The 16,481-nt window shown below is 34.1% G+C and overlaps 2 protein-coding genes across 2 annotated transcripts; both read left to right on the top strand.

Annotated features, from left to right (window-relative positions):
• Positions 1-6,452: 6,452 nt before the first annotated feature.
• On the top strand, positions 6,453-7,667 carry LOC122582315. The gene is made up of 2 exons (XM_043754685.1): positions 6,453-6,619; positions 6,883-7,667. Exons 1-2 carry the CDS (start codon positions 6,495-6,497, stop codon positions 7,538-7,540), a joined length of 783 nt encoding a protein of 260 aa, XP_043610620.1. The 5' UTR covers positions 6,453-6,494; the 3' UTR covers positions 7,541-7,667.
• Positions 7,668-11,434: 3,767 nt separating this feature from the next.
• On the top strand, positions 11,435-16,441 carry LOC122581334 (beclin-1-like protein). The gene is made up of 11 exons (XM_043753550.1): positions 11,435-11,599; positions 12,319-12,691; positions 12,844-13,196; positions 13,290-13,460; positions 13,725-13,849; positions 13,939-13,987; positions 14,325-14,483; positions 14,813-14,898; positions 15,259-15,330; positions 15,464-15,613; positions 15,949-16,441. The coding sequence occupies exons 2-11, from the start codon at positions 12,541-12,543 to the stop codon at positions 16,205-16,207; spliced, it is 1,575 nt and encodes a 524-aa protein (XP_043609485.1). The 5' UTR covers positions 11,435-11,599; positions 12,319-12,540; the 3' UTR covers positions 16,208-16,441.
• The last annotated feature ends 40 nt before the right edge of the window (positions 16,442-16,481 follow it).

The following is a 16,481-nucleotide window of genomic DNA, read 5'->3' as shown; positions in this document are numbered from 1 at the left end:
TATTATACATTAAACATACATTACACAAGTTAAACGAAGCGAAAATGGTGAATAGCAGTTAGTAGGACGCACAAACAATTCAGTGGGGCTCACTGAAAACTTTCTGACCCCATACTGACCCCTAGTGGGTCGCATCACATTCTAGTGGGCCTCACTAGCTTCAGATTTTCCAAAAACGGGATTTTTGTGTTTCTTTCGTTTCGAACCCATCTCAAACCCTCACGACCTGAAACTTTCTAGATCATTTCAAGGCATCTTTTAAAACTTAATTAACACCATGAAACCATCAATTGATCCTTGATCCATTACAAACATAAATCACTCATTAATCACCCGAATAACAAGAAATCGGTAAACGTTTAATCAATTAATCTAACCCAAACCCCATGGCCTCGATTGAATACTCATCTATGACTCAATTAATCAGATTCCAAAGGAATATTACCTATCTTAATCAAATCTTGCTCGAAACACCACGAAGCGAATAGATCTTGGAGAGAATAGCTTTGAGAGAGGGGAGGGGGCTGCTATGAGGTTAAAATCAGATTATGAGGCTATAACTCACGTTCCTAACCTAAACCCCTGCTGTACCATCTTTCAAATTAGGCCCCTCAACTTTACATCTTTAAATCTATGGCTTACATGACTAATCGGGAATACTTACCGACACATATAACACAACTCAATCATCTTTGACATCTTAAACACATTAACATATATATCATTAAGGCATTGAAGCCTTCCGCATATAGCACATTAATCACATATAAACATTAAATCCAATAGAGACTTAACGGGCACGTTGTGTTGACTTAACGACTCAAGTCAACCGTTAATTGAAAAGTTCGGGATGTTACACTAATTTTTTAAACTGGTGTTATTTGAAAAACATAACCCGACTCCTAAAATTATGAATATACTCACTTCCGACCCATCGCAAACTCGAACTTTGGAGAGCCAACTTTTGCAACATTTGGCACGCTCTTGCAGACTCCTTTTCATCAGGACTGACAAACCCTACCCTATCTAATATGTTTTTGGTCTTCATATTTTTTTCAATCCTGTAGACATACCCTTAATGAACTCTCCAATGAATCACAAAAAATTACAATAACATCAAATTTGTAAAAATCCAAGTATAATATAAGAAATTGAATTAAGCAAATGAATATATATTAAAACCTTAAGAAAACATATATGTGAATACTTCTCAACTGAAAAAAGCCCTTGATTTTGTAACTAATTATTTTCATTGCCCAAGAGAAAGTGAAGAGATTGATATTAAATGCTGACTATTAACAATATAAAATCACTAAATCAGATATTTAATAAATTGGACTTCATGATGATGAGTTAATGAGGAACCCGTGTTACTGATTCTTGTAGAGAACTCCAACAGGTCCCTAAACTTTATTACATACCATACTTAAATAGACTTTAATTGATTTTATGATGATGATAATAAACTGAGTAAACTTCATTACATAGGAGGAAAAACTCGTGTGATGCACGGTATGAATAATTGCATATTTGTTTCATGTTGTACAAACATTCGGTGTTGTGATAAAAAAAAACCCGTGAACAACCACATCATGTTACGTATGGTGAGAAAAAATAAAGGTTAGATACTCGTAAAGCATAAGGGGATACCTGTCCCTTAAATCCGTCAATGTTTTAAAACGAACGCCATCTGTTTTAGGAGTGGAAACTTCATTTGTAATAATATAACTCATAGCTCTAATATAAGTTCTTTATAGTTCAATACTATAATATAATATGAAGTGCAAGTGAATCGTTATATCTCACCAACACATGACCAACATTGATCCCCAGCAAAAGCAAGACGGGCTGACACCTTTCTGCGGAAGTTGCAGAGCAAAAACATCTTTTCTTACACGTAAATACAAATAGAAATAAATGTACCCATAACTCACTCCTTGCACTTAGAGCATATCACATTACGCGATATGTTCTTAGCCCGACTATAAAGATAACAATTATCAATTATGAGATAGCTTGGTATTACATATAGTATCACAAGTTTTCCCTTGTAAAGATAACATTTTGTCTTCATTTCTTGCTGCAATGGAGAAAATTATGACGGTTCTTTTGGAAGAAAGCGGGGATAGTGGGAAGGACTTTTTGCTCATTTCTATGTCTATGTTAGGACGTGATAAGGAAGTAACTCCATCTCTCTTGTTATTCACCCTCGTTTTAATATTCTATCTGCTGGTGTACTTTTTGACCACCATCTACTATGCAACTATGCACCCTGATTTGTTTACAACTCCTGAGTAGCAAGTTTGCGAATTTCGTATTGTAGGATCTAACTCCTGCCAGGATGCTTGCTATGAATGATATAAAAGAGCTACCGATAATCTAGTTCACTTTCTACCCCTATCTGCTCTCTAACTTCCTTTAAAGATGGACTTTAGATGTCAACTAAAAGTGATTGTATGATAACCAATAATCTAAATAGGATAACCAAATCTAATAAAGCTTTCTATGAATATTTGTGTTGGGATGTAATTTTAGGAATATGATATCACATGAAAACAAATTTCTTCATTCTGTAATGCTTACTTTCTTCTGTTTCTTGTGATGCTGAATCCTCTTATGCAAATTGCATTTGTAACTAGATAACTTCAACCAGCTACGCCAACACTCTAACAGAGACTCTAGACACTTATTTTGAGGGTGCGACATGTTTTAAACGGATCATTAAAACTGAAGGGTGCCTACTTTGAATATAAATATAAACACTGTTGTCCGTAAGTTTCAATTCTGAAAATTCAGATAATCTTCATTATATTTGAGCTGCCCAAAATCTAATGGTTGCTCCCTTTTGAGAGCTGATGGGGCATTGAACGAACTCAATCTTTCAGCACGTCAACGGGTAGTTTATACAGAATCTTGTCTACCAGCAGACCATGAAAGTTTGGCCTTCATTGCAGCACTACTACACTCAAGGCTCTCTGTGCATAGCTTTCATCCTAACTTCTTTTTCTATTTTATTAGAACCACCCCATTGTTCCCTTAATCTTTCCTCCTTTTTTTTTTTCATGTAGCTATCATAGAATTTACTTAGTGATTCAACAGAATATTTAACTTTAGAAAAACTTCGTTGCAGTGCGTCTTTGTGATTCTGACCATCTATCGTTGTGAATTGAATAAGAGGATTCAATTCTGTTTTTGGTTCACAAACTGGAGTAAAACAGATTGATTTTCTAAAGGGTTACTTCTAACAGGCTGTCATGATGATAAGTTGATAACTATTATATACAAATGTTAAATTTGTATACAAAGTTGAACTGATGGGTTAGAATGATGAGACGGACTATAAACAAAGCATATTTTTATGACTCAAATATATCTAAAACAGAAAAACTATATTGGTGAAATGGTCGAGGAACTGGAAACTAACGTCCCATTGGATCTGGTGCAGAATCTACAAACCAAAAACGTACCCGTTGCTTTGTTTGTGCATCCTGGACATTACAGGACTCAGGTGAGCAAACCTAGCTTTGAGTTAACAATAGCAGAAAGATGATAAATTTGTATAGTTTGAGCATTCCTTTACCTGCTCCATCAAATTTCAAACCATGAAGGCTGGTTTAGGCAAGTCATGCTTTCTTTGCAGGCTTTCCAACCACTGTCACATATTCGATCACATCTGCATAGCCCAGGTTTTCGGAGATTAAATTATGCAAACATACATTCGGGTTAGTTTATGATCCTTTTCAATAGATATGAATAAGCGACGGGTCACACAATACAAAATTAGCACATCTAAGCATCCCCGATCATTTGTTGCATTTTTCTCCTAATATAATTATTTTTATAAATTTTGTAAGCAAATGAAAGCAAAAGAGCCCAGCGACCAACCAATCTATAAAGTCATTTAGTTTATAATATTCTTCAACCAGTATGAATACACCACGGGTCACAATACAGTAGTATACACATATAACTGCAAATATTAAATGAAGTCAATGAATAAAAATTATACCTTCGATAAGAGCAAATAGAAGATCATAAGAAATGCAGATGAATAATGTTTGTTTCTTGTTTGGTGCGAGTTATGATCAGGCAATTAGAGTCCGAATTTCCTGAAACCCTTTAAAGAAAAACAACAAATCACCGAGATACAAAGTTTTTTAGCAACTTTTAGGCTATTAAGGCAAACTCAAATTTGGAGAAGCGTCACAAAGTGATAACGACACCTATATATATTTTCATTGATTACAAATCTAGGAGATATAACCTCGCCGTCACTTAATTAGCTTAATAGCTTGAAAGAAGGAGCCATGTATATGTCCTTTTATTCATATTCTCGCTGCTATTAGTTTGTCCTATTATAACCTTAATCATAACATTTGCTATGTTCCAAACTTTGACATTATATCACTGGGATCAGCGGATTCAATTACGATGTCGGTCACCTCTATTATAATCCTTTCTATAGGTGAATGGGTCAAACATAACTGAAAGTGTGTACCGTTTTTTATTCGTATAACCTCCTGTAACAATTTATTTAAAAGAAGTGCATCATTAATATAAAAAAAACTTTAAGAATCATATTTGACACCAATCATTATAATATTTGGTCAACCATCCCAGTTCGCATCAACCTGTAACAAAATTTTCTAATTGGACTCATTGCCCAATCAACTTGACCCACCCATAAACCACCAGTACTTAAATTTGATACCTGCAATGAAATAAATGTATCAAGTGAAACATAAGGATGAGTATTTTAAGCAGGCTGATTTCCTCCTTTTGTGACTTGTCGAGCCAACTACTCGATAACCAACACATTTCCAGGTTTGCATAACTGACGGGTTTTGAGCTACCGGCTTTAAGACCAATCGTCTAATCATAACTAAATATAAGGATGAGTATTTTAAGCAGGCTGATTTCCTACTTTTGTGGCTTGTTGAGCCAACTACTCGATAACCAACACATTGCCAGGTTTGCATAACTAACGGGTTTTGAGCTACTGGCTTTAAGACCAATCGTCTAATACTCTAATCATAACTAAATATATATCTCCAATATAGTCTCCCATTTGTATACACCGTAACAATAAAAATAATTTAAAAGGTTCAATTTTCATACATATATATTTTGAACTGATTGAGTAAAAAGCCCAATAATCTATTAAACATAAACCCCACAATAAAATGCATTAGAACTAAGATAAAATAAATGAGAAAAATAAGATGCAGAAGAGAGGCATCACCTGGCGGTTTGGAGGAGAGAGTTGGAGGCAGACGTTAAAAAGGGAAGAGTACTTCAGCAGCTAATGGCTAATGCATTATGCATCAACACCCCTGCGAGTTGTCGTGACTCCAATTTTACATTTTCTTGGGCTGTTTGGGCTACACCTGGCGGACAACAAAAGGTTACACTTAACTAAATAGTTAATTAATTGGGCTATATATCAAGTGGACACTAAAAAGTCACAATAACTAACTATACATTTAAGTTATAAAATAATTGGTTAATAATAGAAATATAATATCAATACATTAACTTGCTTATAAATTTCATCATAAATTTCAAACATAACCATAAACAACATACAAATAACATAACCAATTAGAATTGAACATAATAACATTAATGCATTAAGTACTTTATAAATTTGATCATAAATATTTGTGTTAAAAAAAATAACTATAACTCAACTTTATACTATATATAGATAGAGATATAGATATTTAGGTAGGGTGAGCAAAAACAAAAAAAAAGAAAAATCATAAAAACTAAAAAATCAAAAACCAAAAAAATCAATGGTTTCGGTTTTGATTTTTTAAAAACCGAATGTTTTGGTTCAGTTTCAATTTCATATAGAAAATCAAACCATAAAAACTAAACCGTTTATTAGTTAGCAAGCATTTGATTAGTAACGGTATATACAGTACTAGTTAATAAAATTATTTAGATGTATTCTGCAATTAAGTTTGTTGCCTTATAAAAATTTAAATTTAAAAATAAAAAACAGAAATCAGGTATACTGTATATAGGTATTCAAGGGGTGTTTGGTAGGGTGGAATGGAAAGGGTGAAAATGAAATGATAATCACTTTCCTTGTTTGGTTACACAAGAGAATGAAAATGAAGAGGTAGAAAGAAGAATCATTTCCATTCTCATGATTCCTCCCAAAATAATGAAGAATGGTGAGAATGGAATCAAATTACCTTTTTTTTCTTTTTTTCTCATGTATTTAATTATTAATTTTAATTATTTATATTATAATATTATAATTAGTTTTTGTTAAAAAAAAATTCATATTAATTTGTTTATTTTTTATATTTCTCTTATTATGATTATCTTTTATTACCGAACAATGTAATTATTCTCTTTCCAAATACTCATTCTCTTTCGTACTATTTTCATTCTTGAGTACATATCTATTCTATTCCTCATAAAGATGCCCCCTTAAAACCCAACCCAGCGTACAAAACAAAATATCACTCTCAACAAACACTATGAATTCTGATCACTCCACGATGACTACAACCACGACTCCCGCCGGAAAAGACAATCACGTCGCCGTCTCCGTCAACGTCAACAATGCTTCTCCTCCACCACCATCCTTCTCCGTCAATCCACGGTAACTTTCCCTTTCCACTTTTTACTTTTTTTTTATTTTCTTTTTTTAATATTCCCAATTGATAACTGTCCAATTTGCCCTAATTTTAAAGCTTACATACATAATAATCACTTTCATTACATGATCCTATACATACAGAATTTGACCATACATAGACCTATAGATACAAGTTTTATTAATGAATACATATATATTACTTGTATAGTGTATCTTTACGGTTTTTGATTGTCACATTATTGACATTTGCCCTAATTTTGTATTAGGTTTGTTCCGTTTTACTTGTCGTTGTATTCGGTGACTTTACTCTACTTGGTCGAACTAGCTCTCGTACGAATGAAGTTCGACTACGATAAAGTGTCCCCGTTGAAGACTCACACCGCGCTTATGATCATGTCAATCGTCAGTATGTCTTCATCTTTAGTTATTGGGATTGTGATTCTTGCTTTGAATTACTGGGTAAAATCGATCAAAGATATACATTTCTTGGTTTTAGTAAGTATCTGTTTCGTATTTGAGTGTCTTGCATCTTTCTCGCTTTTGATGGTGTTTTGTTTTCCTCAAAACCTCATCTGGATCGGGTACTTAGCGTTAGGTGTATTCCTTGCCATCATAGTTGCACTAGTGTCTGCTATCCATATAAGCTTGTTTAATAATGAGAAGGAGTTGAGGAATTCGTCAGCTTATTCGCAGGAAAAGGTTTATATCAATTACTCAGTTTTGTTTGCGCCTTTTCCTTCTGTATTGATGTTACACGCACCTGACAGCCTTAACTGGATCAAGCTTTGGGTCATAGGAGTAACCTGGGGAACTGTGGCTACATATAATGGTGTAGTCTACTTGAAGTCGATGTATGATGAGAAATATGCACCCAGTTTGAAAGCTTCTCTGATTCAACAAGACAGTGGCAAAAGCATCCCTTGAGAAGCTTACCTAAAAGGTTTAGGTTTATATTTTGGTATTTGAGGTATGTAGTAGTTTTGTACTGAAGAAAGTTGTATCGAATGTATCCATGGATTTTAGTAGCTGTGATCTATATTTCGGTTTTGTATTGTTTTCTTTGGTTTTGTATTGCATATATGAGTGGGCAGGTGTTGTGTCAGATATGCCTGGGCCAAAATAAGGAGTTTTGTTGGACGGGTTGGGTTGGGCCGACCCTGAATGCTCTTTTGCCTTTTTACTTCTAAACAAGTAAAATTGTTTTGGGTGAGAATGGACATGTGGTTCTAGCTTCAGATTAGGATACTTAGTGGCTGCATTTTATCTTATGGTTGGGATGGGCTATTGTGGATTATGGAAATATGACAATAGAAAAGCATGCCAAGTTAGTCTGAATGCCGGATTTTTCATTTTTGCCGAGATTAAAGACTATGCTCTAATGGATTTAAAGCTAGTACTGCAAATTTTAATCTAACTGGGGAAGATAGTCTTGCAATTCAAATCACTCTAGGTTATTCAACTCAAGTTGCTGATGTTTCCTATTCACCTTTAAGTTTGGTTATATGGGAATGTTCCTGTCTATATATGTTTTGTTTTAGCCGGTGTAGTTCAGTGCACCTATGTATCTCTGGTATATGTAAATTCTTAGTCTCTCTAGTGAGTACTACTGAGTAGTGCCTGTGCCTTGTTAAAGTATGGTGTGCTCAACCTGGACGAATCTCTCTAATGCCTTGTTAAAATATGGGTTTCTGAAAATGGGTTGAGTTGGGTCGTCCTGAATTAGTTTTGTTCCACATGATTTAGGTTGTATGATATCACCTCGGGCAACATTCTGTCCCTTGTTAGCTTTATTTATTGATTTTAGTTTAGATGCATCCACCCAAAACCATCCGCTTTCATAAGTTGTCATAAAAAACATTTATAAATTGTAAGTAACATATGGTTATATTGCGACTTGAAAACGACCTGATAGTTGATACTTTACTACGCATACCAGTATACCACTATGACCAAAGTCATTGGGTAAAATGTAACTGGTCAGACACCTATTTCTTATTTTGAAAAACTATACTGAAGAGATAAGTTCATGTAAGAAAGTATGTTAAGATCCAGTTATGGACTTGGAAAAAGTATATACATTGAAGATATAAGTTCACGTAAAATGTTGGTTTATAAAAAGCGTCAAATGAGTATATGACATAACAATATTATGAACTTGAAGAAGTTTATATATTGTAGTCGGCTTATATTATCTTTGGAATAATCCAAATTTTCTAATCAAATACGATTTATGTAATTATTCTCAAAATGATGGTTATTATGAAATTTTTATAGATAGTATTTTCTATATCAAAAAGTAGTTTAAATACTGTAAAGTGGTTTTTTTAACATAAGTATATTTATAATTTATATTTCTCATCAATACATAGATTGAGAATGATTGATAACTAGAAAAATTATATGCATTCGATTGCGATTTTGTGAGTCATTGTTAAATTTTTATAGTATTTGTCTGAAAATACAATCTACCAAACGTATAAAACCAACAATATGATATTTGTTATTATTATATTAGATTATTGAAGGGGTATGGTATAAATCCTTGGCCTATGATTCATATATGAAAGAGAGAGAAGTAGATCGAGAGGCTCTTGGCAAGAGAGGACCGAGAGCCACTTCAGGAGAGAGTGTTTCTCTGGACGAGAGATAATCGAGAGTTGAATGTGGCTAGAGGTTGTCAAGAGTACCAAGACCTTTCTTGACCCAACTGTGTCGAGAGAGATAGATACAAAGGTCACCGAGAGCTAAAGCAAATTATATAATATAATGTCTTAGCGAGAGCTACTTCAGGAGATAGATTCGAGAGTGTGTGGCGAGTGATTCCTTGACCTACCTACGGGAGTATGTCGATAGATATACGTGTATCACATTTGGTCGTAACCTAATTAAAGCCCCAAGGAGGGAATGGATCGAGAGGAATGGAAGGGCCAAAGACCCAATGGTAGCGAGAGACCCATTAACAATTTAATGCGTCGAGAGCTAAACGAGAGCACATCGAGAATAACTCATTTCCCTCCCTTATGTCATATTTATATATATATATATATATGTGTATGAAATGAAATATGACAAGTTATCGAGAGTACCAAAGCTTGGAGACATACGTTACTATATGGTCAAATGCATTTCTCAAGATACACTTGTCACAAGTATATTTATGATTGGGTATGAGATAATCAGTCAATCACGCAATAAGTACATGATACCATTAATCATTTTTGGAAGATTTTATTCCTCGTATGTCATCTTTTAGGTCAAATCCTAAAATGTAAAGACTTATAAAAGGACAAGGCCCATGTATAAAGTTACCCTAATTTGTAGGGCTTATAAATACTCATTACTCAATCATTGTTGATTGTTAGCATTCGATTCACATTCATCACAATTCAGAAAAATAGTACATTCACACACATACATTCATTCAATTCTTTTATTCTTAATCAATCACTCATCAAAATCATACACATTTAATATCCTCAAAAAATCGATACATCTCTTTAAGAAAGTCATCATTTACCTTAGATTCGTAAAGAATTTATTAGATTTACGATATATAGTAAGAGATTATGATGGTTTTCATGGTTAAATCTTTTTTGTAATTGAGTTCAACAATCCATGTTTAAACAATTATGTAATAACATTTTTTTGAACATCAATTTTTACAATGAATAATTGTGTAACATTAAATTTTTTTTTTGAAAACCGATGTATAAATATGGGCCTGTTTGTTTTTTTAACCATTAAATGACTGAATTGATAAGTGACTGAATGGATAAGTAATGTTTATATGTATGAAGTCAATACATTTGTTTTTTATTTATTAAGTGAAAAAACAAACACTTTTGATGACTTAATGAATTAAGTATTTTTGATTAAGTCACGACTTAATTTATTAAGCCGAAAACAAAAGCCACCCATATCTTATTACATATTTAATATGAATCATAGCAACAATTGTAAAATACAAAAGGTATCCATCATGTTTATGGTTATTTTATATCAAGCGATGATAATTACACGACCAAAAAGCAGCATGGTTGAATTAATGGTAAACATCCTTGCCTCTGGAGACAGAGGTCATGGGTTCGATCCTCATTCCATGCAAAGGTTGGAGGGCCTTTTCTACCATTTAGATAGAAACTGAAAGCAGCCTCTCTACTTAGGTAGAGGTAAGGTCTGCCTACATCTTAACCCCCCCCATACACCGTCAAAGTATTGGGGCTCAAAACCCGCGGAAGGCGACACTTAGCAGTTACTTACTTACTTACTTTGATGATAATTACACGACCATAAAAATGACCTTAATTACATAGCCAAACAATGTTAAAAGAAGTTATTAGGTTTGCGATACATAATAAGCGATTATGATGATTTTCATGATTAAATCTCTTCTTCGATTGACTTAACAATTCATGCTTAAACAATTATGTAATAACTCCTTTTTTAACATCAATTTTTACAATGAATAATTGTGTAACATTAACAAAAATTCTGAAAACCGATGTATAAATATATCTTATTACGTATTTAATATGAATCATTGCAACAACCGTAAAATACAAAAGGTATCCATCATTTTTATGGTTATTTTATATCAAACGATGATAATTACACGACCATAAAAATGACCTTAATTACATCGGCAAACAATGTTAAAAGAAGTTACATCAACACCATTGTAAGCATGTCAACTGTCAAACTCAAACCATGATTTTTTTCTTCGTCAAAAACAACACTTTTTAATGGTAAAATTGATTTAAGGGGGCATAAATATATCTTATGTATTTTCTTAGAAAATTACTCATATTATTTCATCATCAATTACTTGGTCGGAAGGAATACAGTTTAATTATCCTATTTCTCGTCCAATACTCAACCTCCAAAATTGCATAAATACATACAGAATATAGATACAGAATTAATAAGCAAATATAACCCTAAGATCTTTACACTTTTTGTTAACTCTTGATCATCATCATCAAGGTTACTTCCTTCTCAATTATTTTATCTTTTTTTATTTATTTATTTCTATTTTTCCTGTTTTTTAGGGTTAGTTAATTTAATTCTATCAATTTTCATGATATTTTCTTATTAATTGGTTCGAAAATTTCCCCTTATTTGTTGAATTTTGAACAATTTGTAAAGGGTTTCTGCATAATAGTTACAAACTTGATGCCCATAATGTGTTTGATGAATTGCCTAGCTCAATTTTTCAGCAATTTTTTTTCTAAATTTTCAATAGGACTTATTACAATGCATTAGCTATGTACTTTTTGTCCACTTAGAAGATTGCTTTTAGTTATATGTGTTGATCAAAAGATACATATTTCAATAGAGACATTATATGTATGCCTGCTTTGAAAAAATCACAAATAAGTGAAAGGAATTTTGCTTTTTGTTTTTGAAATTATGATATCGAAATTTTGTAAATTTGTCTTGAGCTTTTTGTGACTTTTTCCATTTGCCCGACTCGTACGATTTTTAACTCGTTATAGTTATTAGATATAGATGTGTGATAATTTACAGCCGATGTTAAGTCTGAATATAATGGTTTTTGATATTTAGGCTTACCGATCATACCCGTGTTTAGTATTTCCTAATTCTATGATGGTATAAATTCAGATGGATAATGGAATGGATGATTAAGATTGTTTAGTTTTTGCTACACATGCTAATATTCTACGGTTACATTGCTTTTGTAGGTGAAATTGCAACCTTATTTTTGACTACATATTCCATTTTGTCGTTTATTGTTTGATCATAAGTCAATCCGACTCTGGAGCTCCTAAAACTCTGAAGAGTATCTGTAAATACTTTAAAGACGAAGAAGTAGGTAGTTTAAGTGACAAGCGGTCTTAATTCAGATAAAATCTCTCAACTCCTTGACAAAACACGAGCACATATGCAATCAGAAGAAATTTGATATGAAGAACAACAACAATATGGTGGCAGATAAGACTCGAGCCCTGCCAGTTGACCCGAATCTTCCACGGTGGGTCTGCCAGAATTGCCGTAACAGTCTCTCCATCACCGGTGTTGATGATAAATTTTTCAATGACTCCACGTACCGATCTGGTTAGTGGTTGTTTCGTCTAATAATATCTATTATATTTGTTTACTAATCTTGAGTTTGGAACATTAACTGTGTAAATTTTGAAATTACAATTATTATTTCAAGCAAGTGAAAATAGTTTGAATTTACAGTTAATATGTGTTAAAATATTCAGGGATGCAGGGTTCTTCAATGCATGGGGCAGGCAGTGTGTTAGGAACTCGCATGGACCAGTCATTCGTTGTATTGCCAAAACAAAGGAACCATTCATCTGGTGGTCCTCCTCGACCACGTGTTAATCCTGATGCAAGTCAGTCTGGAAAGGCTATGGAAGAATCATTTGTAGTATTGCCTCCACCTGCTGCTTCTGTGTACAAGTCTGACCCTACAGCAGATGGAAGTGGGACCCATGTACCATCACATGAGGGTGGATCTAATACTGCTCCGCCACATTCAAATCATTCAGGGTTTCACTCTACAATTACTGTCTTAAAGCGTGCATTCGAGATTGCCACAACCCAAACGCAGGTAGAGAGCCTGATTCAAAAAGTTGTTCTTTCTTTATTTTAGTTCAAAAATAGTTCCATATCATTCTCATTCAACTGTTGTTAATTTATTCAGGTTGAGCAACCATTATGCCTGGAGTGCATGAGGGTGTTATCTGATAAGCTTGATAAGGAGGTTGAAGATGTGAATAGCGACATTAAGGCATATGAAGCTTGCCTTCAGCGCTTGGAGGGAGAGCCACGAAATGTGCTTAGCGAGGCTGACTTTTTGAGGGAAAAGCTAAAGGTTATACACCAGTTTATTAATTCGAAGGTTCAGGCTATTTCACAAAGTATAATATTAAACAACTTTGGAGCTCATTGCTTGTCAATCCAATGACTTGATTGATTTGAGATGGACTGTAATGATATCTTTTTACTGTATTGGATGGTACATGAACATTCAAGCAGAAAAGAGTTCTACACAACATGTTTTTATCTATGTTCTCATCAACTAGTTTATGTTTCCTGCTGAGGTTGTTATTAATATATGCCTTTAATGCTATTTAAGATTGAAGAAGAAGAACGTAAACTTGAAGCAGCAATCCAAGAAACTGAAAAACAGTGCAGTGTAGTTACCGGCGAATTGAAGGAACTTGAGCTTAAATCGAATCGTTTTAAGGAGTTGGAGGAACGGTAAGTTACTTTTGACAATGAATAACATGAGTTAATTATTTGAACTGTTTGATGGTTTAACAAGTTTTTTTGAAATTGGTTGATATCAGGTATTGGCACGAGTTCAATAATTTCCAGTTTCAGTTAATATCCCATCAGGTCAGTTTAATTATCCTATTGCCTTCAAACCTTTTTTTTATCTGCCTATAATAGTCTGAGAGGGGTAGTAGGTTAGGACTTAGGAATCTGGTGCGACATTCGATATGAATAAATTGGAACTGGAGGCCCCTTGTTTTTGTATTTCCTCACGTAGTGTATTCTAGGTCTAAAAAAATTACAGTACATACGTGGCATCTCTACGGCTAATTCTTGGCCAGTATACATTCCATTTTGTTGGACTGTTTACTCAAAGAATATTACATGCTGGGAATAGAGCAGCTTCTTTCTTTTTAATATAGAATTGGATTCATAGTAAATTCCAAGCTTTCTTTTGCAGGAAGAGAGAGACGCAATATTGGCCAAAATCGAAGTTTCACAAGCGCATTTGGAACTCCTGAAGAGAACGAATGTTCTCAATGATGCATTCCCGATTGGGTATGATGGGGAATTCGGAACAATCAACAATTTCAGATTGGGAAGGCTCCCTAATATTCAGGTATGTGTCTTCAACTTAATTGATCTATTCAATTGGTTGAACACTGAAAGCATATTTCCTAAATGTTTTGGAACATAGTCAAGTCCCAAATTGTGTCTCGCCAATTTGGTATTTCAAACTTTGAAATAATATTAACTTTGGATAAACTTTTTCTTTTGTATCATGCTTGCGAATCATGCATCAAGCTGCAAGTGATCAATGATGATTGTGCATGATGTGCTTCTTTCCTGTAGGGAAAGCTTCGTTTATGTTATGTTATAAGTTTTTTATCGTTGTTTCTTTTTGTAGTTGACCAGGTGTTTTGGTTGCTTTGTTTGACAAACACTCAGGTTGAATGGGATGAGATAAATGCTGCATGGGGTCAAGCTTGCCTTCTGCTTCAGACAATGGCTCAATATTTCAGACCAAAGTTTCAGTATCCTTTTATCTGGGCCTTTCTTATATTGGTTCTCCTAATCAAAGGGTTTCACAATAGTTTTTTAAGAGTGTCCTCATAAACATTTAAAACTGTTATACCACGCGGGCCACCTTCACTGGAGCTTGTCTGTCTTAACTCTTCCTCAAGATCTGTGTGGGATTTTTACTACATCTGTGTAGAACGTTATCCATAGAAGCTTTTTATGTGCCTAGGAAGGAGATAAGTGTGGCCCATTTCTAAGGGCTACTAAGACCAGTCCCTTCTGACACTCTTGTGAAGACTTGATTACTTTTATCTAAGTATGCATTATTTTGTTGATATGGTATATTGGTATATCCTTAACCTACTGTTTAACAGATGCCGAATAAAAATTCTTCCTATGGGAAGTTATCCTAAAATAATGGACAGCAGTAACAATACCTATGAGTTGTAAGTTTATATGCTACCAGCCACTTTATAGAGTCTTGATTCTTTATTTCACTATTCTAGTTGCAAGTTGTTGACTTTGAGTTGGTATAAAAGAGGTTATAGAGTTGGTGCTTATGCATTCCTTGACTTATAGGTTTGGTCCAGTGAATTTGTTTTGGAGCACCCGGTATGACAAGGCAATGGCATTGTTCTTGACATGTCTGAAGGACTTCGCGGAATTTGCAAATTCCAAGGATAAAGAAAACAATATACCACCTGAAAAGTGTTTCAAGCTTCCGTACAAGTAAGTTTTCTTTACACATGGTAAAAGGTTTCATGCTGCTAGTTCTATACATATATTTATAGATTCATGCTGCGAGTTATATACATATATCTTAACCCATAGACATAAATTCACCAAGGGAGGTGGATAATACACCCCTTTTACATGCACATGCATAGAAAATGAGTATTATTTGGTGCTCATTGTAAGTGTTTTAGTTTGTGAGATAACATTAATGTTGCATACATGGTTAAGGGCAAGCCCTAGTCTATATAAGAATCTAGTGAAGCATGCTTGTAGAGTTGTAGCCTCATATCCTAAGTGTTAAAATTCTGTTTTGTGGTGTGTTGTAACAGGATCGTTGACCACCATGTGGAAAGCTATTCTATCACACAGAGCTTTAACAAACAGGAAAACTGGACCAAAGCTCTCAAGTATACCCTTTGCAATTTGAAGTGGGCACTTTACTGGTTTGTTGGTAACACCAATTTCCAGCCGCTGGCTGCAACTGTCGCCTCACATTCTGCTGATGCCCCTGCTTCGTCTGCTTCCCTGTACAGAAAGCGTGCATCCGATCCTAAGTTCCAGCAGTCCCAACTCCGCCCAAAATCATAGAGTATTTGTCGATATAGCATTTGTAAAAATCATAGAATCTGAAAAGAATGAAGTATTTGACAGATATGTATAGCGAGTTCAACAATTGCACTGGGAAATGACGAGATTTGGGAATTCTTGTGGCTTTGTATTCTGTTATCTATGTCAGCATGTCTCAGTTATAGACTTCTTGTTCAGCACATCTCTTCTTCATTACATATGATCAAATAAAGAGTGATGGATTTAACTTGGTTACTTGCTTGTTTTACATATTTCTGAATCTGCAGCATATATG

Source organism: Erigeron canadensis, chromosome 9 (genome assembly GCF_010389155.1).
Source record: "Erigeron canadensis isolate Cc75 chromosome 9, C_canadensis_v1, whole genome shotgun sequence".
NCBI classification, from domain to species: Eukaryota; Viridiplantae; Streptophyta; class Magnoliopsida; order Asterales; family Asteraceae; genus Erigeron; species Erigeron canadensis.
This window is presented reverse-complemented; position numbering and strand designations above follow the sequence as displayed.

What these genes read in the sequence shown, in the direction of transcription:
- LOC122582315 (XM_043754685.1), top strand. Translation starts at nt 6,495, where the DNA reads ATGAATTCTGATCACTCCACGATGACTACAACCACGACTCCCGCCGGA. An exon ending in TCCTTCTCCGTCAATCCACG is followed by an intron (nt 6,620 to 6,882) that starts GTAACTTTCCCT and finishes ATTTTGTATTAG; the next exon opens with GTTTGTTCCGTTTTACTTGT.
- LOC122581334 (XM_043753550.1), top strand. Translation starts at nt 12,541, where the DNA reads ATGAAGAACAACAACAATATGGTGGCAGATAAGACTCGAGCCCTGCCA. An exon ending in TTCAGTTAATATCCCATCAG is followed by an intron (nt 13,988 to 14,324) that starts GTCAGTTTAATT and finishes TTTCTTTTGCAG; the next exon opens with GAAGAGAGAGACGCAATATT. An exon ending in TGTTTCAAGCTTCCGTACAA is followed by an intron (nt 15,614 to 15,948) that starts GTAAGTTTTCTT and finishes GTGTTGTAACAG; the next exon opens with GATCGTTGACCACCATGTGG.